General features: G+C 41.4%; 1 protein-coding gene across 1 annotated transcript in view; it reads right to left on the minus strand.

Annotated features, from left to right (window-relative positions):
- URI1 (URI1 prefoldin like chaperone) overlaps positions 1 to 13,138 on the minus strand; it is a 41,921-nt gene extending 28,783 nt beyond the window's left edge. Inside the window, exons 1-2 of the mRNA XM_054170176.1 lie at positions 12,733 to 13,138; positions 788 to 822 (exon numbers count right to left, since the gene is read on the minus strand). Coding sequence (XP_054026151.1) covers positions 788 to 822; positions 12,733 to 12,804 — 107 coding nt within the window. The 5' untranslated portion in view covers positions 12,805 to 13,138. The remainder of the gene's footprint in view (positions 1 to 787; positions 823 to 12,732) is intronic.
- Positions 13,139 to 25,772: the final 12,634 nt, after the last annotated feature.

A 25,772-nucleotide genomic window follows, 5' to 3' on the forward strand; every position in this document is an offset into this window, starting at 1 on the left:
GTTTAATCTCACCACTAAAGGGGCAGTTGCTGTGATTCTGCAATAACCCTGCAGACAATAATCAAGACAGCTCCTGTTGTTCTCTCAGTAAAATCATGGTAAACACAGCATGGATATATTGTAATTTGATATCTGTAAGATCAACTGTTATATCTCACAGTAACTCATAATATAAGATTTCATTCACCGTTAAATGTACATTTTCCTCAGATGTCATAGAAAACTATTATTTACTAAGCATGCTTTCTATTAACCATAGATTGCCAACAGAGAAAGAAGTGCCCAGAGATAATTTTTTTACATAACAAACCATTTTTTCTACACATTACAAACTAAGCTTTCTCACATACTTTACTGGGGGGAAATAAACAGGGAAACATTACTTTCACATTGTTTTAGCACACAGAGGGGGTAAGTAGAATTTCCCTACTTGCTTCTTAGTTAGAATGAAGAAGAATTAATTCTGTCCTGGAAGAACCTTTGCACCACTTGGCAAATTCAGCATTCACCCACAAGATTATTCTGGGGAAAATGACAAATGAGCTAGGTATTTAAAACAGAAGTACAATCACTAAGGCTCAGTGTATTTGTGATTTAAAGTAACGATATCAGTGGAAAATATACACATTTGAGTATACTGCATCAATTCTGAGCTATCACTAACTATAATTCCCAAAACACGCTAGTAGGATTTGTCTATCATGAGAATAAATAGCAATACTTAACTAAAATATAACTAGGTTACTGATCAGTATTTTAGGCATGTAATTAAACATTTTTCACTTACCAGTGCTGGATTTTTTCTTGGCAGCTAGTGACCACCTGTCATTAAAACAGATAACTACTCATGAAAAAACAAGGCTAAGCACACAGCTGCAATGTCAATGCATCAGAAACTAGAACAGTAGCTTTACAGATTTTGCAGTGTCTCTATATACATTTTTATTTGTCAGTGCAAAGGCATCTGAATGGTAGTTCTTAGGCAGCACACTTTATCACACACTAATGCAGACTGATAACCACAAAAAAAATTACAGCTTTTCAATTCTTATTTTGGTACAATACCTGCTCCATAACTATTAGGTGACACACGATGTAAGATAAGTAGTAGTTTGTGCAATCTGCAGATCTGTTTTCAGTGTTACATGTTTGCAGAGTAAGGAAACAACATAAATTATAACAAGACATCAATGTAACTTCCATACTCAGTCATTAAAAAACAAAAACAAATGAACCCCACAGCACCAAAAACATTCTTTTCTTTATCAGCACATCAACAAATGTTTCCACTGGCTGTTTTAATCTGAAAAAAAGCACAAATTAATTTTGTGGTGTTTAAACACAAGGGTATTTGAGACCATTTTGGGCTACTGGCTTCCCTTCAGTTCTTTCTGGATGTCAAAAAAAAAAAACCACCAAATAAAAGGAAGTTATATCTGAGTATTCCACATTTTCTTTATGCCACAGGCTTTCCCAAGAAACCCAAAATAATTTCCAAAACAAAGCACATTGTTAAGGTGAAGTGTTTCTGTTTTCTTTCTTAACTGTATTTTTTTAGACTGTGACATAGCAAACAGACAAGATGCTGAAACCTGTGACCTTCTCTGCCATAATTACGTGGAGATTTTGTCTTTCAAAACATACCCTGATCTCTGAATAATGGTTACCAAAAATATAACACAAACAATTTCATTCAATTATGTGAAATGCAATGAAGCCATGAGGCAATTAAGTATGTCTAGACATCTTCTCGGTATAAGGATTTTCTAGATCATTTTTTTTTTCACTTATTTCATTTTCCTATAGCCAAAATAATGCTAACATTTGAAAGCAATTAATGAGAAATTTGGCAGAAAAGCCAGTAACATACATTCACATACCACTGAAATCACTGGAGCAGATAATTTTTTATTTTTGGGGTTTTTTTTTGCCAAACAATGGAATGAAAGAAGACTTTTTCTTAGTGTATGTGCAGATACTGCAGAACAGATCTCAGACCCTGCACTCTCTACTCATGCAGGGGTAAAAACCAACGGGACTACTTTGTGAGCTAATCGTTCTTTAAACAGAGTAATGTACTTAAATGAAAAAAGATCAGCTCTGCATTTGTGGTTATGCTATTTCATAATCCACCAGGAAACTCAGCCAGGTAGCTCATTCTGCACCAGCCAAGTTTAAATCTATCATTTGCTTTAAACTCCTATAAATCAAGTGCCTGCCAAATATTTTCCTTAATGTTCTAACTATTTTTAGGGTTAAGAGTAAAGTAGGCAGACTTCTATATGACATCAACACAAAAATCTAATTCATACTATTAAGATCATTAAAGAGTAAAGTTTCCATGAAAGGTATAAATCATACAGCACAGTTAACATTTGGAAATAATGCTAACACACAATAAAGCCCACCACTAACAACTGGAAGAGGCAGAGCCTATTCTACAAACATCCTTTGCTCTTTCAGATTTGGTAGTGATTGTGAAGTATGCAACATAATTGAGCATAGAAAAATTTTTATTAAATCCTTTAAGAAAGTTTCAGTTTAATTGTCCCATTACAGATGAAGATGGAAAAGGCAGGAAGCTTTCCATTCCCAATACATGACTTTCCATGCATGAAGTGAGCTAAAAGCACAAAAAGAAAAGCCCTGCAAACCATAAGAGCAGCATGTTCATTAACCTCTACATGATAATCCTTTCGTAGCTGCATATTAACTAGTTACATATTCATAATCATTTACATTATTTAGAGGACCTTCTATGAAAATTTCCAGGCTATATCCATTAGCTGCAATGTTAAAGGTTACACAAGATAGTCTACTTAATGTTTCCAGGAAGCTTTTTTAATTAGTAAATATGTAAATTGAGCACATATGCTTCTTATGTTTTTAAAAAATAGTCCATCAGTAAAACAGCATAGGAACATATGCTGTTTCCATCACCCTTTATCCCCTTTACAAAAATGAAGAAAAGAAAAAAAAAATCAATACCACCAATCAATTTTAATTTAATTCTTCTTCTTTGATATAATCTCTCTTGAAGGGATACTAAAGGGTGGAACCAACGACCAATCTTTTTGTTTCAGTGGCCAGAACAAAACGAGGCCTTTTACCGTGGTGCTAAAACACACCACCTTAAAAATGTTTCAGGCTGCAGTTCTGGAACTGAACTCTATTAAAAAGAGAGAAAATAAATATTGAAAAACAGATGGAGATCAATTATGCATACGTCTTTTATTAGGTCAGTCCCACTGTTTGGATAACAACTGATCTTATCACGGCAAAGAAACAAATAGATAAATATATAAAGAAATCTTTGATTCTTTACGCCCTTAATCAAACACAGGAAAATCATTAGTCTATCTTCTGCACATAATTTATATCTAGAATTACAATTTAAGAATTAAAATTTCTTCCAGGGTAAATAAAACAAATGACCTGTTTGTTTGTTCATTCGAGCTCAATTTGTCTGGACACCTTGTGCCACCAACTAAGCATTACTTTTAACACATCATGGTCTTGGTGCAAGCGGTATCAATGAACTCTATATTCTCCCCTTTCAGGCATAAAAATATATGCATTTGTGAATGCATGTGCTTATCAAGGGCTTATCTACATACTAAAGTATTTATTAAACTACTTTTGCAGCAAATACCTAATCACAGGCCTGGTTATTAAACAGGATTCATTGATGGAAAACACAGTCTTAAAATAAAGCAAATGGGCAACTATCTCACTTCCATTTCCTCCAAAGGCAACTTGTTAAAATTAAGGGCTCTTTTGGCTCCTGACTGGACAGAGCCATGCACAGGAGCTCCATGAGTGGCCTTCTTGGGACAGCCCTGGGAAGGCACATCTCTGTGCATCTGTAACCCAATGTGCAATTCCATCTGGATTAAAAACCAAACCATTACAGCAGGTGACTACACATTGTTCCACTCTCATCACTACTAAACTGAGCTATTTAAAGGGAAGCATACATTGATGCTTTTAGGGAATCTCTTGTTTCTAGGTGTCACAAGCAGAGTCACAGCACAGCAGGAGGATCAGCTTTAGTCCTATCATCAATTCCCAGGTGACTCCAACACTACTGTGCTGATCTGAACACAGGGCAGTTCGCAAGATAGTGACTCCAAATCACACCAAACAATTCATATCATACAGCCAAAGACTTCTTCAGCCATCTGAAGGGAGAAAACTCCTTTTGCCCACAACATTTTCTCACTTTGAAATCATTTCTATTCCACCTTCTCTGTGATCTCCCAACTGAAGAGCTCAAAAACTTTTCCATTAATTGAAGTATAGACCACTATGGAAACACACTGCACTGATTTTGCAGGCCAAGTTAACCACTAGCAACAGTCAGGAACAGGGCTAGAAACAAGCCAGACGTTCTGACTCAGCAGCCAGACACCACAATTACATGCAATGTTTCCTTGGGATGAAGTCAGGTGAGAAGGATGCTGCAGTATGAAGCTGACTCTCATCCATACATGCCCGTGAATCTCTAACTTGTTCCACATTACCCCACCTTTCCCCAGCAGGTTTCACCTCACAAACAAGGGCATCTCTTTCTTCCACCTCATTTTTCATCACCTGTTGCTTCTGCACATGCTCCCATTACTAACAGCTAAATATAATTCTCTGTGGGGTTTCTGATTATCAGTGTGGCACACAGATAGTTCTGCTCTCCTCTCCAAGATTATTTTCTCCAAGGTGGAATGAATACATGCAAATATCTCTACTAAGCAGAGACAGCTGCCCACAAAGGTGATGGTTTTAGCACACTGAGAGTATCTCCTCTCTCTCTCATCTGTCTAAATAGCAATAAGGCAAATTGCCTAGTCAGAATTTTATTTATGTCTCAGCTCATTAAAAACCACAAGCAACAGATCCAGTACCAGTCTCATCTGTAGAAAGTTTTTGGTACCAATGCTAAACCTGCTGTAACCAAGACACAAAGTTGTGTTCAAATCTGAAGAACAAGAAACATTTTTTTTTTAAGATAAAAGAGAATTTCAATGAAAATAAAAATGCCACATCAGATTAGGAAGAGTTTCTAAGCCATTGAGAGTCTGTTTCCACACTTGCAGGTATTGAAGATGGAAATATGCATCACAGCACAAAAACAGAGCTTCCATTTAAACAAAATGCAAGTTTGGCATCTATGAGGCCAAGTAAATGTGCTGTTTCTACATGCATACTTCAGTAATTTCCTTCAAAACTGTGGCTCACAATGTGGCTGGTCTTCTGAAATTAGAAGCTAGGGACACAGATCTAATCCCAGCTCTGATTCTATTTCTTCTATATGGCCTTGAGCGAATCACAACCTCTCAGTCTACATTTCTTCATCTGCAAAATGGGGATAATAGTATTAACCTACCCACCTCAGAGTGTTTAATGATGATTAATTAATGTGAGAAAAGCACTCTAAAGATGTAAGAGCACTATATAAGTGATAAAGCATTATTTACCACTTGAAAAGTAATCTGAATAAAATCAGATATGCAAGTAATTTGTTTACATGTAGCAATAATATAATTTGTGACTATTTAATCTTGAATTAGTCTCACTTTAAACATCCCTTTCAATCACATTTCCAGTTACTTAGGGAAAAATGACAGTATGGAATACTTTTTGTGGAAGCAGAGCAAGTAATGAGGTGGTAATTAAAGTAAGGTTCTAATAAAGTCTAAAATCAATGATTTGCCTTCAGGAAACTGTCCCTGCCATTTGGGAATGTGTAAATATCTCAGTCTCGACCTTGGTTCTGTTGCTCAGAACCTTCCATGAACTACAGTGGAAGTCTATGCTAGCTTTCCAAAATGCAGATCCACGTTCACAAGACTCATGATAAATCCAAGATAATTTCCGCTACTGACCTAATTCAGATGACTCCAACTCTGCACAGTTTTAACTGCTTAACCTTCTACATTCAAGTATTTACTGCAGTTGATATATGCTCACAAGCTGCCTTCATCTGTAAATGTTTGCACTATCAAAACCCACTCTGTCATGCAACTCGTGCATTAGATTTCTCTGTTGCACACCCAAACCCTAGAAGTTTACCAATGAAATAACCAGCTCACAATATGACTTTACATTACAGAGGAACACTAATGGGTGGTCAAATATTTAATCATCTCTTGGTAACAAGGATGTAACAAGCCACATGCAAAATAAACATTTTAAATTCATTTACTTTTTCTTTTTTGCTCTAGGAAACTATACAGCACTTGCCTAAAACACTGCAACCACTGATGGAGAAAGAGAGAATTAACATTTGCACAATTGTTTTTCCCAGAGCCCCATTTTCAATCAAAAAAAAAGGAAATAAAACTATTAAAAGTTCTTCAGTCTGTTGGCACATTGTATGATCTAATGGAAAAGGAAGAAAGCATTTCTGAGCTCTCATATTAATTTATTAAATCATATTACTCAAAAACACTGCATTTCAACAAATTATTAACATATATCTCCCTTTGGGTGAAAACTTTTGCCTTTTGAGGAAATGTGTTTGGGAAGAATATTGAAGGAAGAGAGAGACTGAAAGAAAACTGAATCATGGCAAACATTTCTCTCTAAAGGAAAAAATATTTTAAACTATAAGCACCATTTTCAACCCTGTACTCTGCATTAGTTAGGCCACACCTTGAGTACTGTGTCCAGTTCTGGGCCCCTCAGTTTAGGAAGGACATCGAGACACTCGAATGTGTCCAGAGAAGGGCAACAAGGCTGGGGAGAGGCCTTGAGCACAAGCCCTGTGAGGAGAGGCTGAGGGAGCTGGGATTGTTTAGCCTGGAGAAGAGGAGGCTCAGGGGTGACCTCATTGCTATCTACAACTACCTGAAAGGTGGTTGTAGCGAGGAAGGGGTTGGTCTCTTCTCTCTAGCAACCAGCACCAGAACAAGGAGACACAGTCTCAAGCTGCGCCAGGGGAAGTTTAGGCTCGAGGTGAGGAGAAAGTTCTTCACTGAGAGAGTCGTTGGAATGGGCTGCCCAGAGAGGTGGTGGAGTCACCATCCCTGGAGGTGTTCAAGAGGGGATTGGACGTGGCACTTGGTGCCATGGTCTAGTCATGAGGTCTGTGGTGACAGGTTGGACTCGATGACCTTTGAGGTCTCTTCCAACCTTGGTGATATTGTGACACTGTGATCTTTCTCTACAATAAATCCAGTGAGGGTCTGCTATTTTATATATTGATTCTGCAAAACACCCAAGTTTTGAAAAAAAAAAAAGTAAAAATAGTAGTACAGAACCCAAATTATCAATAAATAAAAACTGAGTTCTGATTTTTGTGATTTTCATGAGCTTAAAATTTCTACTCGAAACTTCTTAAGAGTTATGAAGCAGATATGAAATGTCTCATCTCTTCTTTGCCAGCTGGGAAATTCTTCCCTCTCAAGACTATTTTATGTAGTGACCACTGTTGTGGTTATTCATCACACAGACAAATGACTTAAGTTACCCTGCAAGAAGAGTGGCACTCATAAGCGGGGCAGCCCACTCTCCTACGATGCCAGCCAGGCAGGGCCTGCACCCTACTTCCTCAGTTTCAACCACGAGGTCCCAACACCTTTATGCTGTTTTGCTGCTTAGCAGTGCTCTCTGGGAGTCATTTCAATCCACAGACTGAGAAAACATCCCAAAGGTAGCAAGACATTTTCCACTAGGTGAGTTTGAGTTTATTTGGCTCTGAACCAACTGAACTGGTGCAAGCAAGGAACAAATTGAAGGTCTCATCTTTCTCTGGTCGCAAGTCAGTACCCATGTCATGTTATTTCATCTTGAGGCAGAGCTAAGGAACTTGTAATATTTTAGCTCACTTTAGGTAAACATATTTGTGTGGCTATACTATATCGAAGCCAGCTCAGGCACCAAGACATCAGCAGACCAACATAAGCATAGAACTCCCACAACCTAACACACTGAATATCTCAAACAGGTTCTGCAAGCTTTGATGCATTCTATGGCAACAGCTGTGCTGCTAGCAATATCTGAGTTAACTAGAAGTGATGTAAGCCATAGTACTTGCTTCACAGACTGTGTACTTGCTTGAGTACTTGCTTCAGGCTGTGTGTGGTTCAACATTTAGCTACAGTCCTGACTAAACATTCTCCCCTATCTACAGCCATTCAGTTCCACCATCTTATCCTTCCAACTCTGACACAGTCTGCTGGCAGACGTTTGTGATGCTGCACAACCAACCACATTGAAGAACCACACTGGCTGGAAAATAAACCAGGAAGACAAAAGAAGCAAAACAGCCAACAACAAAGTTTGGGTTTAAGCTGGGTCCCAACCCAGGTCACTGTCCAGTGTCATAAAAAATCAAAAGTAAAAAAAAAAATCCCTAGGATTAAAAAGTTGTTCATCAAATTAAAGTTCTCTTCTTCCTAGACAACAGATAGGATCATTAATGACATTTCTGAACACGTGACTGAGACAGTTGCTCAGAACTGCTCTAACTTGTGCCACAGCTGAAGGGGCCAGTCCAGATTTACCCATCACTGGCTCTGCATTTCCCTGTCACATTGGTGCTGGCAGCTGACAGACTTGTCCATTCCAGAATAAAGGCAATACTCTTTAAGTTCTTTTGTGAATAGTCTCACTTTAATTACCATTAAAAAAAATATTTCACAATTCATGAAACTAATAAAAACATAGATGAATACTGACTACAAAAAGTAGAAGTGGTGATCAATTAGTACTGGAGGAACACAGTATCACGTTAAAATCTTCCAGGTAATAACTGAATTAGCCCTTTTACATGAAAACAGCACATGAGAAAACATTATTGGACTGCACCATTAAAAAAAAAAGCACTGGACAAGGCTGAGTGGATGTCATCAAGACCTTCTGAACAGGCAGCTGTCCAGGTACCTTTTAGAAAAGGGAGGTCCTTTTAAAAAGAAGCATGTTAAACCAAGTTCCAGACACTCTGTTAACTCTTCTCAGTTACCATGCAGTATGACATCCTGCTGTGCTAGTGTCTCATATCCAGGCATTCTCTAGATTCTGTTAACTTGGATGCAGGCTGGAGAATGTGCAATACCCTGAGAAACACTGCAGTAAAAAATCACACTGAGGCTCATCTGCTGAGTCCACAGGCAAGCAGTTCCAGACTCCCAGTGGCTCCTGCAACAACATGAAGTGTGCAAGACCTTCTTGCTCTTTTTCAGACTGCAGGAACAGTCTTAAAGCTGCCAAGTTGCTGACTTCATAGCACAGATATTACTTGGAAAAGATTTTAACAGGAGCAGCCAGACACACAAATAATTCATATAAGAATAAAAGAAAACAATTTACAAGAGTCTAAGTTTAGGATTCTTTGTTTCCCCATAACCCACCCACAAGTTGTTTACCTCTTCAAAACTGCAAGTGCCTATGATTTTGCAAACAATTTGGAAATTAAAGATCATGCAGCTCCATCATTTAAAAATTGTAACAATTAAGAATATGTCACAATACACAGCGGCCACAAAATTTAACTGTGCTTTGTTATGATGAGTGACAGGAGAGTCACTTTTTTGTCCTAATTTTCCTAAAAAGAAAATGTTAAAATTGTATTTGTCAGTGCAATAAAATAAAAACAAAAATCATATTGCTAGCTAACACTGGAATCCTTTAGATTCTCCATGCCTGTGTTTGCACTCTACAAACATCTCTAGGGTCTAATTGGTTCTGTAATGCCTCCCATTATGCCTCTCTTCATTGCATTGCTTAGAAACTATAGAATGTATCAGCCCACTGTAAATTCACTGCCTATACATGTCTTACCAATCATACAGACCCAACCTGTTAACTTCTTATCAGTTAGTAATCCCACTTGATTGTAGGAATAAATGGATATTAAATATTATGTTTAAATGCAGGCTCTATAGCACGAGAATCCACCTATTTAAATATTCATTTTATAATTCCAGGACTAACATGCAATAGATTTAACACAGTATTTTCAGCTAACATATATTGCTTTTGCAAGTAATCCATGATACATATGTTATATTCTTCTTACAGAAATATTCAAAACTTTACAGAGGCACTGTGCTTCCAATGATGGTCTTTATCATGAAAATTACTAGATATTCTTCTATAATTTATCCCCAAGATACACATTCTAAGTCATGTTTTTATACAAAGTGCCTTTAGTGGGAGCACTGAAAATTGCTTTTAACAGTTTGGTCTTACTATCACTACAAATTAACAAGATGAAATCTGTCCAACAGGCGAGCAGTCCTAAACAAGAATTAAAATTACTTTTCACCAGGGGTCCTCAACCTGGATGTTGCAGCCTCAATCAGATTAAAGATAGAAAGTCATGAACATCCTGTTCTTTTAGTATTTTTCAAAAGGAAGGAAGCTGCAGTTCACATGTTCCCCAGAACAGCTCTTTAACACTTAAAACCTCAGACTCGTATCTGAACCAGGGTTGTACAATGGCCTTATTGTTAAAACAATCGGCTGCAATTCAAGTATTACCTTTAATTCTGCAGACAGATAGATAACGCTCTAGTTCACTATTACATTAAAGGTTGCCTTCAGACTAATGGGAATAAATAGTTTTCTTCTTACTTAATCAAGCATCACTGGGAAAGCATAATATCACAGTAATTAAAAGAAATATATGTGCCTGCTCAGATGCCAGTATGTATAGATATAGCTCTGGCTAAATAACTTCATTATTTGTTACGATGCTCATACTATGACTACTAGTTTTCCAAAGTCCTGGATAACTAATTCTCCCTCATCTTTGTGCCAAGACCGCAACATGAGCCTTCAGCTTCAGTTTTGTGAGAATCATATAAATCTCTGGAAAGAGGCAGCTGAAAAGACCTTCTCCATCTTAAAATAGAGTATTTTCATAACTGAAAATACTATTGTAATTTCATTATATATATTCATTGCATAGAAGGATTATCTACTATATCTTTATCATGAGACTCCATTGTAACCAAGATCTGTAGTTCTTTAGTATAATTTCATATTGAAGCTGAAGTGTTCAATTTTTTTTTGGCCAAATAGAAGAAATTATGTGAAGTTTCTCTAAGATAAAATACCATTTTGGTACATCAGCCTAACAGAGGCTTAATTAATGGTCTCCTGGGACCCTTTTCCACTGGAGCCAATCTGTTCAAGAATGTTAAACTTGCTTACAGAGGGGTGTAACCATGAACCAGGAATAATTCTATGTGGTTAGGACAGACATATGCTTACACATTACACTTGACTGACACTCATGCACCGGAGAAATTATTCTTCACCAAATTCTACCACCTTGAAAATTAACTGAAGGAGCTGAAGCAGAAAAGTTACTATCACCATTTATTGGTATAATGGGCTACTATCGGCACAGCATGGACAACATAGAATATTTCATCAGATCCTCTTACTGTTCATCCACACTGGTCAGTTGGTTAAACAGATCTTTTAGCAATGACTAGTGTGCTGTTCAGTAGACACATTTTTGCACACAGCCATCCAGACAAGGCACATTTTGTACACCATGGACTGTCTTATTGAGTTTTCTTACTCTTAGCAAGTTTTCTCACTCTTACCTAAACCAGCATGTGAAAAAAACAATACAAACTGAAGACGACATTGCAACTGAGAAGGTCTTACGAGCATCTTAGAAAGAGCTTTAGAATTTTTTAATCATATGAGACAAGAATAATATAAAAGGTGTGCAGTCTGGGCAAATGCATTTGTGCCAATAATACGCTGCATATAACAAGTTCCACAGTGACTCCTGCACCCACACAGAGCTCACTGCAAGACTGGGAACCTGTGAGCCCCAGACCGCACTTGTTAAATTAGCAGGGACCACACATTCGGGACTAGGAGTACATTCTGTTTGAGAAATAGATCTTGACTTCTCTACTATAGCCTCTGCAACTCTCAGCAGTGATTTCTGCAGAAGAGTTGGTTCTACCCATTTAAACATAATGGGCCCTATCCATTTCAAACGTAAACACTACTTTTAAAAGCAAGTCGTAAACAAGTAATTTTTGATGCACCCGATCTTCCAGTTAGCCCATGAGATGATTCAGTTCAGCGACATCTGCCGAAGGCCTACCTGCGGGACCATGTTTTTTAAAAGTGTGTTATTGTCTCTCTGACTGGAAAAAAAAACACCGAGAAGCGGAAGGAGGGTGGAAAGCGGGCCTTTAAGAGAGCTGTGTGCGCACGCTGCACTCTTATGCAACGTTAACGGTCTGCAAAGCGTGTTAGGGCAAGCGCTCGGCCAGCAGAGCGCAGGGTGTGCTAAAGCAGGCCCGGCGCCTCGCCAGGGCGCACACAGGCTTCACTCCTGTCAACTCCCGGACAGCTGCCTGACGAGTGGCGTTTTAAAGGGCGTTTAGGAAACGCAACCGCTGCCCAACACGCTAAGGGATTGGGCCCGGCCCTTCTCCCCGTGGAGGCGGTCTCATGGCGGGGTCGCGCCGGTCCGGCCCGTTCCCGGGGATGATCCGAGTACTCCCATCCTCGGCCCACCGGGGAACAACGGCCGCCGCGACCCGCCTTGACCGCAAACCGTGACGTCAGTGCCGTCACGTGCCCGCCCGCTGCACGCAGGCCCCGGCGCGTGCCGCCCGGGGGCCACCGCCCCCTTCCCCCCCAACCCCCGGGAGCCGCCGCCACCTTCCCCCTCCCCCCCCCACCGGCCCGAGGCCCGAGCCCAAGCCCCCCTCTTCACGCTGCGGCCCGGGCCGGCCCGGCGGCCGCGGCCTTTACCTTTTCCTGCTCCTGGCGGAGGCGGCCCACCAGCGCTGGGGTGAGCGGCGACGCGCCGCCGGGGGCCTCCATACCCGCCGGGCCGACACTCTCTAGAGGGAACCGCTTCGCGGATCGGAGGGGCGGCGAAAGGGGAAGGCGGCCTGGCCGGGCCGATCTCAGCAGGGCGAATGAGTCCTATAGAAATGTTTGTGGAGGACGAAGCGCCGGCTCCAGAGCCGCATCCACGCGGGGGCCGTCGCCACCTGGGCCCGGGGCGCCGCTGCCGGGGGAAGCATCTCACACTCGCATTCTGGGCCGCGCCACCGCCTGGGCCCGGCTCCCGCTGCGCCGGCAGGCCGGGAGAGCGCCGGCAGCTCGGTGCCGGCCGCCGCCTGCCGCCGCCTGCCTGCTGCACTCTGGGTAGCCAGCCAGCCCGCCAGGCGGCCCGCCGCGCCCGCGGGAGGCACCCGGCTGCGAGCCGCGAGAGGCGGGCGCTCCCCACCCCCTGCCCGGCTCGGCGGCGCGCCGCTGCCGCCGGCCCTGGCAACTCCCCCCGCTGCCGCGATGGGCTGAGGGCGGGGGGCACGGCCGCGACCTCCCGAGCCCCACGGCGGGGTCAGGCAACCCGCCTGGGGGCGATGTGCGGCCGCGCCCGGGGCACGGCCTGTGTCTTAGCCTATCACCCGCGCCCTGGTGTCCCTGGTGCTGCGGCCCGGCTGCTCGGGGTCCTGCCTTTGGTAGGAGCACAGGCCCAGGGCACGTAGGCCTTTGGTTCGGAAAACCGAATCATGATCTCAATGGTGGTATGATCGGCCTACACGAAACGAATACGGTTTTTGTAACTGGGCAGTGGTGTCACAATTACTAATCCCGGCGTGCCCACTCTGCAGAGCCTACATTGTTAGGACATCTGACAGTGACAGTAGGGTGCTACGACCTGGAGCACTGGACTGCAAAATATTTTTAGATCCACTGAAGTCACTTAGAGGAGCACTCGGGCTTGCCTACATAGAAAAGTTGTTGTACAGGAAGCAAGTGCAGCCAGCCACTCTTGGGAGTAGCACACGAAGTAATTTATGTGCAATAAATTCATTAGCTAATTTCATGAGTGGCATTAGGTGAGTCCAGAGTAACATGCTGGTAGTGGAATAGAGCCATACTTCAAGAGCATGCCAGATCACACAACTCCTGAAGACCTGAATAACTTCACATGGTGCTTGGTGGGATGCTGCAGCTGTAACAGGTAGATTTTAACTTGTATATTAAGCATCACATAGGTGGTTTCAGTTATAGGCAGACCTTGTGTTCACTGCTGCACCTTTCTCTTAAGTGAGCAGGTCTTTGTGAACACCCACCGTGCATATATGCCATTGGAGCAGAGGGGCTTATATTACGTGTCCCACAGGTAGTGGCAGGTATGTCATAAAATAGTGATGCATCTTCCCTATGTTTAGGTTAGAGGTTTCCTTCTAGTGCAAAAGAAACACTCCCTTTCCATGACAAGAACTAACCCAGTATGCACTACAAAACAACTGTGTCACATAGATGATATAGTATGTGTTGTGCACTTTTCTAAATCTGGATTCCCATCCCCCCTGAAGAGCTTGTTAAAACTCTACAGATGAGGAATTTAGAAACAATTTTCAAAGCATGGTTACTCAAGCTGGAAGTTAGCTTTTAGCCAGACTTTAATACAGCTTCCAATTTTGCAAATAAAAATTTGCAACTGCAGCTGGGTAGTTTGGTTTATTAAATAACTACATCCATAATCTTCAAGAATAATTGAAAGTTAGCTGTAATCTCTGGCACATATTTGTCACTGAAGGGTTCTGCAGCCTCTGAACGGGTGAAAGACATCTACATATTGTCATCAGAAAACAGTGCATTGGTGAAATAATAGCTCAAGCTTAAACTGGTTATACAAATCTTGGGGTCCTTGTCATAGGTAACTCCCTTTCAGCCTGCTTAGAGTCTCTTCTAAACTTTTCTGCAGTTAACAGGGCTCACAGCGGAAATACACAAATACATGTGATTTTTAAATGCTCTAATTTGATCCTGTTTGATATCTCGACTGGAGGACAAATCAGATGCACAACACAAAGCTACAGATCTTGTTTAAGGTTTTAATTTTTTGTCTGACATAACAAACAAAAAAAAAGGTGCTTAACCAACAACAGGAGACACAAAGTATGAATTTTGTATCACAAGACTAAGTAGAATGTAACGACATCCAATATTTTCTCATGTTTCCTGTTCAAGGCTTCAGGTGTTGGGCTGTTTTAACCAGAACTGTTTAGAATACAATAAAATACAATACAATACAACAGAATTAACAAGGTTGGAAAAGACCTTTGAGACCATTGAGTCCAACCCATCGCCCAAAACCATCTAATCAACTAAACCATGGCACTAAGTGCCCCATCCAGTCTCTCCTTAAACACCTCCAGTGATGGTGACTCCACCACCTCCCCGGCAGCCATTCCAATGGGCAATCACTCTCTCTGTGAAGAACTTCTTCCTAACATGCAGCCTAAACCTCCCCTGGTGCAGACTGAGAACTATATCCTCTTGTTCTGGTGCTGGTTGCCTGGGAGAAGAGACCAACCCCCACCTGTCTACAACCTCCCTTCAGGTAGTTGTAGACAGCAATAAGGTCTCCCCTGAGCCTCCTCTTCTCCAGGGTAAACAACTCCAGCTCCCTCAGCCTCTCCTCACAGGGCTTGTGCTCCAAACCCCTCTCCAGCTTTGTTGCCCTTCTCTGGACACATTCCAGCATCTCAAGATCTTTCCTAAACTGAGGGGCCCAGAACTGGACACAGGATTCAAGGTGTGTCCTAACCAGTGCTGAGTACAGGGGCAGAATGACCTCCCTGCTCCTGCTGGCCACACTATTCCTGATGCAGGCCAGGATGCCCTTGGCCTTCTTGGCCACCTGGGCATATTGCTGGCTTATGTTCAGCCTACTATCAACCAGTATCCCCAGGTCCCTCTCTGCCTGGCCGCTCTCCAGCCACTCTGACCCCAGCCTATAGCTCTGCATGGGGTTGTTTGGCCAATGTGTAGAACCCGGCACTTAGATGTGTTAAATCTCATGCCCTTGGATTCTGTCCATCTGTCCAGCCTGTCAAGGTCCCTCTGCAGAGCTCTCCTACCTTCTAACAGATCAAAACCAGACCCCAGCTTGGTGTCATATGCACATTTACTGATGTTGGACTCAATCCCCTCGTCCAGATCATCAGTAAAAATATTGAACAGGATGAGGCCCAGCACTGATCCCTGGGGGACACCACTAGTGCCTGGCCGCCAGCTGGATGTGGCACCATTCACCACCACTCTCTGGGCTCAGCCCTCCAACCAGTTCCTAACCCAGCACAGAGTGCTGCTGTCCAAGCCATGGGCTGACAGCTTGACCAGGAGTTTGCTGTGGGGGACAGTGTCAAAGGCCTTGCTGAAGCCCAGGTAGACTACATCCACAGGCCTCCCCACATCCACCAGGCAGTCATCATAGATCATAGAAGGTGATCAGGTTGGTCAGGCAGCCCATGCTGTCTGGGCCTGATCCCTTGGCCATCCTGTAAGTGCTGTGTGATTGCACTCAAAATGACCTGTTCCATAATCTTGCCTGGCACTGAGGTCAGGCTGACAGGCCTGGAATTCCCTGGTTCCTCCTTCCGGCCCTTCTTGTGGATGGGCACCACGTTGGCCAGCTTCCAGTCTTCTGGGACCTTTCTGGTGAGCCAGGACTGGTGTTAAATGATGAAGAGCAGCTTGGCCAGCTCATCTGCCAGGTCTCTTAGAACCCTGGGATGGATCCTATCTGGTCCCATGGACTTGTGGGGATCCAAGTGGCTGAGCAGGTCTCTAACTACTTCCTCCTGTTATAGCATAGTACATCATTGTGGTTGTAGACACCCTGCCTTTTATATAGCTGGCTCCAAGACTTGAATCAAGGCCTAACACTAATTCTAATGGACAATTTATGAAAAGTATTGCTGAACAAAAAAACACCTCCAGTATCCTCGTGTTGAAGCTAACTCATAATCAAAATACCACAAAACCAACTCCATTTTAGACTTTTAAGTAATTCTGACTGTAACACTCACCATGCATGCTCATTTTGAACTTCTAGTGAACTATCAAGTTCTTTTAAAGATTAAAAGCCTTTCTTTGTTGCTGTGACTTGCCAGGAGAAGTGTACCAACGAATATTTAAGAATAACTGTCTCTGCTCCACCAGTAGTAATTGAATTTTTTCCTATCCAGAAGTTTTATTCTGAACAAGACCACTATTAACTTTCCTAATGCATATTCTTAACATTGCAGGTATGTCCTCTTGGAGCTTTCTCCTGCAAAAAAATTATGGCCGAGAGTCTCCCTCCATTGGCAGATCTGGAAGGAGACCCAGTCTCTCTTTGCACAGTGGAACATGCAATGCCTGTAGAACTATCATCAAAGCCTGCATCTTCTTCAGTCTAATTGATTTGAAACAGCCAGCATTTTTGTGTGCTTGGATGATGACAATGGAGTCAAAATACCGGACACCTTTCATTGTCTACATGTAGAACAGGTAAGGTTTTTAAATGGTTGTTGGTCTGAAACATTAGCACACAACAATGGTGATAGCATGTTCCTCTCTTGTGCTGTTTCTCATTAGAGAAAGACAAGAAGCTTCAGCAATTACATCAACACATTCCTTATTTTTCAGTTACATACTGATGCTTAAATGTAGTTTTAGGGGCACTAGGTTATAGCTGCTTATTTGCTCAGTGTCACAAACTTAACTTTTCCTTTTCCATCCATCCAGCCAACTATCCATGTTTATCCCTGTGATACCCAAGAACCATCAAACTGCTGCACCCTAAGGTTCAGCTTTTCACCAGGATCTTGTATTAATGGCATTGATGTTCATTTGTTTCTCCTCTGCAGGGAGAACAAGGGGCCTGATTTTCTGTTATATTAAGGTTGAAGCTTCTGGACCTTGAAGTCCATCAATACAGTATGTTGCATTTCTACATTTGTAGTAATGAAGAGGAGCCTGAATTTGTATATCTGACTCTGTCAAGATATAGAAAATAGTCAGAAATTACTGATATGTTTGCACACAGACACACACATTACCATGCATATCTGGGAGCAGCTGTTTAAGAAAAGCTGAGAGAGACTAAAAGCTTTCTGGTAGGACCATCTATAGAAATTCAGTTTCCTGATCCAAAAGTCACCTGTGTGAAATGCATAGGATCTCTGGAAGGCAAGGTAGCCAACTATTATTATGCATTATGGGTCAATCTTATGTGTTTGACAATAACAACAACATAATTTATTTTTATGCTTCTGTCATACAATAAAGCTCCAGGCCCCTTGCAGCAACGCAGCTGACTGTATTCTAGCTTTTATACCATGAGCGCTGTCCTGGTTGGTTTAATACATGAAACTTGGATGCTTTATTTGTATGCTTTGTAGTTGCTTCTGCCATCTTTGATTAGTATCACCTGGAAATCCCAGCTTTTCTGCATGTAGTCACACCCAAGAGGAAAGCCTGACTCAGAAAAGATTAGTGTCACTTTGCTTTTTCCCCTCATCTTTTCTCTGTAAAGGAGGAAAGCTTTCTGATCATGGCAGTGTATTAGTAAAGATAGCCTAGAGAGCTGAATACCTTAAGGGCTTCAATCTTCTCTCATATGTCCCAGAATTAAAGCTAGTATAACTCTGTTGACTTTTGTGGTGATTTATACCTGCATTAGTGAAAGGAGAATCAAGTTCTGAGGTTTTTATGAGGAATACTATGAAACTTGTTCTTTTGGCTTGTTACATAAAGTACCAAATTCACATTTTCATTTAAGAGAAGATTGTGATATTGAGGATGTCTTTCTCCCAAACTATTTACTGGTGTCCTCATTTGCTTATACAGACCCAGGGAGCAGATATAGAGGTCTTCCCCACTGCAAGTGCACTACTTCTCTTCTAGTATTTGGACACACAGACTCCTCAATACAGAAACTGAGAAGCATGCATTCAGCTTGCACACAGAAGCCAAAGCTGGTAGCACATAATATTTGTATGAAGGTCTGAATGTCACTTTTGCAAGCTAAAATAAGGCTGTTGCACTGTCCCATGATAGTGTGTTTAATACAGGTCATGCACCAGGTCCAGGCACTAGCCACCTGGGTCAGACCCATGAAGAATTCTCAACCAGAAGTGGCCTTGTTAATTGCTGTGTTACTAGGGTGTTTTTTTCTGCTAATGATTGATCATGAGCAGGCTATACAGCATTATTTTTTGTTGTAGCAGAAACAGCCAGTTTGACACCGTTAAACTCTCAGCTGTTCCTTTGGTTTCCAATTTGAAGGCCCGAAAGGAGATGTACTTGCTAAACGGGTATTTCACAGTCTTTTTCAGAATGATAAAGTGGCATTTCTCCTGAATAAGTAGATTCTCTCCTCTACACTGCAGCAAGCCAGCATGGCAGCCTTAAATTTTCCCCCAAAGTTTCTACTGCAGTTTCTAGGGCTGAAGTAAATCTTATAACTACAAAGGTTGGGTTTATCATTACTTTCAATTAATAACTTTGTCTATCCTTTTAATTGTAATTTCTTATTCACTTGAGGGAACTATTTACATATATTTACATATACTTATTTATACACTTTAACAAATGCACTCATATGAAAACAAGGCATTTCCCTGACAAGCTTAAACCTGTTTCCCTATCATTCAACTTCCCTTTCATTTCATCTTTTGTTTTGTTTCTTGATTTATTCTATTCCAAAACACTGCATGTTGTTGTTAAAGACCTCTCTGGTTTCCTGATATCCTTCCAATTTTGTTTCATGCCTTTTAGTAAAACTCCAAATTATATTAAGCATTACATTAATTTTTAGGAAAACAACTGAGATAGGACTACGACAAACTGAAGGAAGCCACAAATCCTCTACTTCTGCTGCTACAAAACCAAAAGCATAGTATGATTCACTCCTGCATGCCCTTTTGTAATCATTTCTCAACTACTGAGACAGTCTTCATGGCTTCAGTGGAAGTACTTACATGATCATGGGCTCTCCTCAAGGGAGAAAAATTCTGTTCAGATACCTTGTCTAAGAAAGTTTCTCTAGGCTGAAGAGGCTCGTAGCACAATGTGAACTCTTTTATGCATCACCCAATCAAATCTGGCCTTGGTAACAGGGAGAAATCATAACCATCTGAATTCTAATCCATGGCATATGTAATCGGGGCTGGGTGGTCTCATTATAACTTCTAGGAGAGCAAACCTCATCTCATAAACCATGACTGCAGGTGGCAGTTAAAATGAAGGTCTCTAAACTCAAGTGGGGTAAATCCAGGACTTTTTAACCTCTGTTGAATTCATACAGCATCTTTAGCAAAGAAAATGTAACAAAGTAAGTTAGCTCTATATGTTCTGACTCCTGAAGATTTCCACTAGATGTTTATCATCATAATTTAGAGGGAGAGAAGAAAAAAAAAGAGAGACTGTAAGCGCGCATCTTTTGTGTGCAGTGATGTAAACTATAAATATCTGAGCAAACCTCAGTGAGATGACCCCAGACATTTAGACTAGCAGGGCCCCAAAAAGGAGAATGCTTACCAAAAAATCCATCTGTGTTTTCAGGACATATGTACAAATAGAACTGATTTTATACAGCACAACAAATTAGGTTTGATTAGGCTCCTTCTATGCAAAAGATAAATAGGTATTTTCACATCCTTTTGGAATATCGAATGTCATTGATCTATGTGACTGATAGTTTAACTGTTCTAATCAACCTGAACTGGGCAGCATATGAATTTATAAGATGAGCCTTAATCTGCCCCTGTTTACACGCAATAAAGGGCAGATCCAGCAACAAATACCATTCTCAGCAAGCAAAGCAGGTTGGGCTGATTGTACAGGAAGAACTGTCGATTTTGGAGCAGACATTACCACTCTTCAATAAAACCTAAGTTTTTAAGATGAGAGGGCAATGATATGGGAGCTGCTGTTTACATACAAAACTGATGCCAATGAACAAAGGATATTACTGTAGTTCACTGAAGAGCAAATACGATTTTTGCATTTGATTTCAGTGTATTTAGAAGTATTTTTTTTCCCCCAAACCATGTAGAATTGAAGAGACATGTATTTATATATATATATAATATATCAAAATAAGTCAGGAAGTGACAGAATAAGGAACTGAAGGCTTTCAATAATATGGTTCATTTTAAAATTACAAGAGCACAAATGCACAAAATTGCAAAGGCCTCTATCCAACAAAGCACTTACATGTATACTTAATTTTAAGTCTCTCTACAGTCACGCTTTGCTGAATTGAGGCATAATAATGGTAAACTTCTAGGCCAAACTCTGGACTGAATTCAGTAGATGCAGATGTCTTTAAAAGGAAACAATATGTGTATATAGCAAGCAGATCTCTAGACACGCATGCCTGATCACTTGCATTCATGTTCTGAAATTGTCAAACGCATGAACGTTTGTTTCCCTAGATTTGAAATACTTGCCTTATTTTTAACAAAGAGCCACAGAGGTGCTTCACTCTGCCTGCAGAAAGGAAAAAGTGGTCTCTGCTCAAAAGACCTTAGAGTCTAAAATTTAGACATGAATAGCAGGTAAAACATAGGAGCAGATGAGACTGGTTGACTGCAGTAACAGGCTCACATGGTTATTCATTATAGACATGTGCGTTTTGTGGTTGCCAAGTTCTAAGTTTTAAATATAGAAGTTTACTTTTATGTAGAAGTAATAATTATTAACAGAACACAAATCTTAGGAGGCTCTACAGATCATTTTGACAATCCAGTGTGAATGAGAGTTTTGCCACTCATTTCAATAGAGTCAGCCTTTTATTCCGAGTCTCTGCTTTAACCCATTCATCCCCGAAAGAGAGTACACACACATCTTTATAACCCAGCCAGGTCTAACCTGACCTGTATAGCTTGGAAACTTGGGTGTAAACATCTGCCAATTGTCTGCTCTCAGAAGAAGGATGTGTCCTTCATTGCATAGCTGCAAAAAGCCACACATCAAGCAGCAAGAAACCCTCCTCCAGCTCTTCTTTATAGCAAAACCTCCTACCTTGCTATCATCTAGAAGCCAAGTAGGAGACTGTTAGAGAAGAAGGGTTGCTGCTCAATGCCTCTACCCACCGGCACTTTTCTGAGACAAAAGGCACGTAGAAACACAATGGTGTAGAACTGCTACATGGGAACAGTCCATGAAGATGCTTGAAGCTCTCACAGCTCCTGCATGCCCCAGGAATCACAAGTGCCTCATACCCCTGGCTCACACAGGAAAAGAGTTTTAAAACTGGCAGCCAGCAGCTTTCACTATTGACTTTCAGTTTTGAAACAGCTGAGAAGTGGAGGGTATGAGGAAGTCTGGGTCCAATTTTTATTTTTAGATAAACTGCCAGGGAAATAAATCACACAATAATGATTTTCAGTAATTTTTGTAGGAGAACTGACAACTCACTGTGGTGACTTGGTATTTGCTGAATACTTCACAGTATTTTGTAAGCACTTTAATTTCATATGCAATTAAAAGAATTTAAGGGATATGGGCTTTGTTGAAACACTTTGGAAGTGTTTCAGCATGAGGTGGGAAGAAGGTAGCAACAGAGAGACTTTGTCATTCTTGTTGCAGTAGACACTTTAAAGGAATCATGCAAAGTTACAGAGAGTTAGCATTTTTCTAATATTTTAGAAATTGTACCCCACATTAAGATATATAAAAAACACTTATTACAGAGAGAGAAACTAACCTTAAGGTCACTGGTAAAGGTGGAGTAATATATGGGTTGGGTGCACTCTTGCCTAGATTTATACAGCCTGTTGGGAAGGAAAAAAGCTTCCCAGAAAGATGAATCTAGTAGCAAAACACCTTTCCAGTACTAACAAAGAAAACCCTCTAGAAAGCAGAGGGGTTTTCTTCGTGTGTTTTCTTCTTGTTGTTGATGTTGTTTGTGGAGGTTTTTTATTTTTAGGCTGGGGTGGTTTTGTTTGGTTGTTGGGTTTTTGTGATTGATGGTTTTGTTTACTTTTGGGGATGGTTTTGTTGGGTGGGTTTTAGGGTTTCATAGAGTTTAGGAGTTTGGGGCTCTTTTTAAATATCTTTCAAAAATTCCTGTGTTAAAGGCGAAGAGGAGGCTATGATGCCTCTCTAAAGCAAGGCACAGGCTCCAAGTAAAGAAACTGGCATTAGTTCAGAGACTTCAGTGTGGCTCCATGCTGTCTGAAAGGTCCATTCACAGAGAAGTTAATGCAGTATCTTAGCCTGAATTACCTCCTTTTTATCACTACCTCCATGCTATTTAGATATAGATTTATTTTTTTTAGTTAAATGTACTTGTTAAATTTTAATGCTCTTTTGAAATGTTGATGAATTCAAATACCACTGTATGCAGCTTGCTGGGTCCAAAGAGTCACACAGCAGGAGCAAGAGCTGTACTCAAGCCATGCTGAAGTAGTTTAGCTACAGCAGAGATCTTTTTATTTTCAGTATAGGCATGATGTAATAACCACCCAGCTAATAAGCTTTAACTCCTTAGCCATGTCCCATATTATTCTTATGAAACACTATAGTAAGCTGTGGTGGAAACAGATATTTCCCTAAATTGCCCCACATTATGATCTGATTTACTCCCTCCCACTGCAGACATTCAGTACCTACAGACACTCTGCAGTGTGTGACACAGACTTGTCCTTGTACAAGTCATTGCACTAGCAGTCACTGTCCCTTTTGCAAAGGCAAGGCTGGAGGCAGCCACCCTTGAGTACACATGGATGCAATGTGTTTGCAACATTGCATAAACTCCGACTTTGGGAACAATTTGATGTGGCGATAATAGAATTAATCAGATATTATTTGTGAATGAGAGGAAACAAATACTGACTTTTTTAATTGAAAGTGCTCTTTCGGTTGGGACAATGCTTTGCTATGCAACTGAAATGCTAAAAATATCAAGGAACAAGTAATTTCCTCTTACACTTAGAAGACAGCCCCCATTATTTGTTGAACTTAACTGTGGTGGACAAGGAAGTACAATACATAAGTCTGGAGATGTTAAGGCAAGACATTATATCAGCTGTCCCAACTCACACTGCAAAATCTGCTAGACCACCAAAATACCCCTGCGTTAAGTTTAGTACTTACACTTTGATTAACATTTCTACATAACTAAAGGATATTTTTCAGAGGCATCTTGCAAACAGGTAGAATCCATTGCAAATCCTAGCAGAGAGTTTCTAGCAGGTACTCCAAAATGGTTGCTGTTCTTCCAATTTCAGCTTTGGTTTTCAAATATTGGCTCTTCTGGCATTTTCCTGCTAGGGGAGAAAGCTCCCTAGAACCCTGTATTTTCTTCCTAGGAAGATGCTTATACATTGTATTTGAGTGATTTTTAAATCTTCTTTTTATACTGAAAGATACAATAAAACCACCTGTGGCCTTTATAGCATAGGCAGGTTTCCAGAAGAGTTTATGAAAGAGTAGAGGAAGTCGTACAATGCAGCATTGGTCATCTCCCTTTTCAAACTTGCCAAAAGCTTTTGATCTCTTTTGGAAAAAGCTATTTACTCACATCAAGAAAGACATAAGCATTTATCAGTTCAGATAGCCCTTGGTCTCTCAGCCTGGTTTTGTGGACACGAGCACTATTTGTGACAAACCAATTTGGAATTGCATAGGAGATAGGACTTTAAACCTTGTTTAAATCTAAAGCTCTAGTGCTACTTCTAACAGCGGCTTTCGTTTCACTGAAGTATTTTCTTTTCATAGAAGTGGATTTCAACTAATCTTACACTGATTTGAGAAAACCCTTTGCAGATCCCTATGTCATTACAGACTGTTTGCAAAGGCTTGCAGGTGATTGTTACCAACAGCCACTGGTGGACAGAGGCTTTTCTTCCCCACCAGCATCTTCTGGAGGGACTGCCTGGATCTCTGATGTGGAGCTGTTTTCTGAACGCAAGAGCCACCATGGTTTGATGGGTAACTAGCACAGGCACCTGCATGATTTTGTAATTAGAATCACAGGATATATAGCTGGTTGGAAGAGACCTCAAAGAGCGTCCCGTCCAACCCTTGACCCAGCACTGAAGGGTCAACACTAAACCATGTCCCCAGGCACTAGGTCCACGTGGTGCTTGAACACCCCAAGAGGTGGTGACTTCACCACCACCTTGGGCAGACCATTCCAACGTTTAATAAACCTTTTGGTGAAGAAATATTTCCTAATATTCACCCTAAACCTCCCTTGGTGGAGCTTGTAACCATTTCCTCTAGTCCTGCCATTTGTCATCAAGGAGTAGAGGATGTAGAGAGTGGTAAGATCTCCCCTCAGCATCCTCTTCTCTATTCTGAACAACTCCAGCTCCTTCAGACACTTGTTGGAGGTCACATTGCTATGTGCTCCAGGGCCTTCCCAAGCTTCAGAGATAGAATCAGTGTGGAAAAGAGTTGCACCCTCAACAGCACAGGCAGCATCCTCCAAGAGTCATGTCTTTGCTGCCCCTCTTGGAAGCCAGCCACTGCCAGGGCATCACAGCCCCATAGACCCACTCCTGGACAGCTGTTGCCAGCCAGCCCATTGCACAGTGACCTGCTCCCTGCCACAGAGCTGTGTAAGCTGTGTTATGTTATCCAAATCTATTCCCTGCCTTCTCTGGTACCCTTTTAGGACTCAGGCCCTGGAGCTATACCTGAAGCTCTGTACAAAAGCTCTCCTTCCCCTTGCCACTTTATTACCTGTGACAGCAGCTCTTCCTATTCATCACCCAAGACTCACTTCCCTGAAATCTTATGGGGGGGAGTTTTCCCAGTCTGATTTCGCCCAAAATTTAGGGCCCTTGCTAGTCCTCACATCTAGCCTGTAACAGCCCTGTGCCATGCAAAAGTGACATGCTTGAGCCACTGGCAATCATGGCTTGTAGGAGGAAAATGCTGCTCTGTTCCCTGACAGCATGACCACTGGCACTGACAGCATCACAAATCCTGTCAGGGCTTCCCTGTCTGGCACTAAAATGATACCTATTATTTATGGATACCCC

Source organism: Dryobates pubescens, chromosome 19 (assembly GCF_014839835.1).
Source record: "Dryobates pubescens isolate bDryPub1 chromosome 19, bDryPub1.pri, whole genome shotgun sequence".
In the NCBI taxonomy this organism is placed as follows: Eukaryota; Metazoa; Chordata; class Aves; order Piciformes; family Picidae; genus Dryobates; species Dryobates pubescens.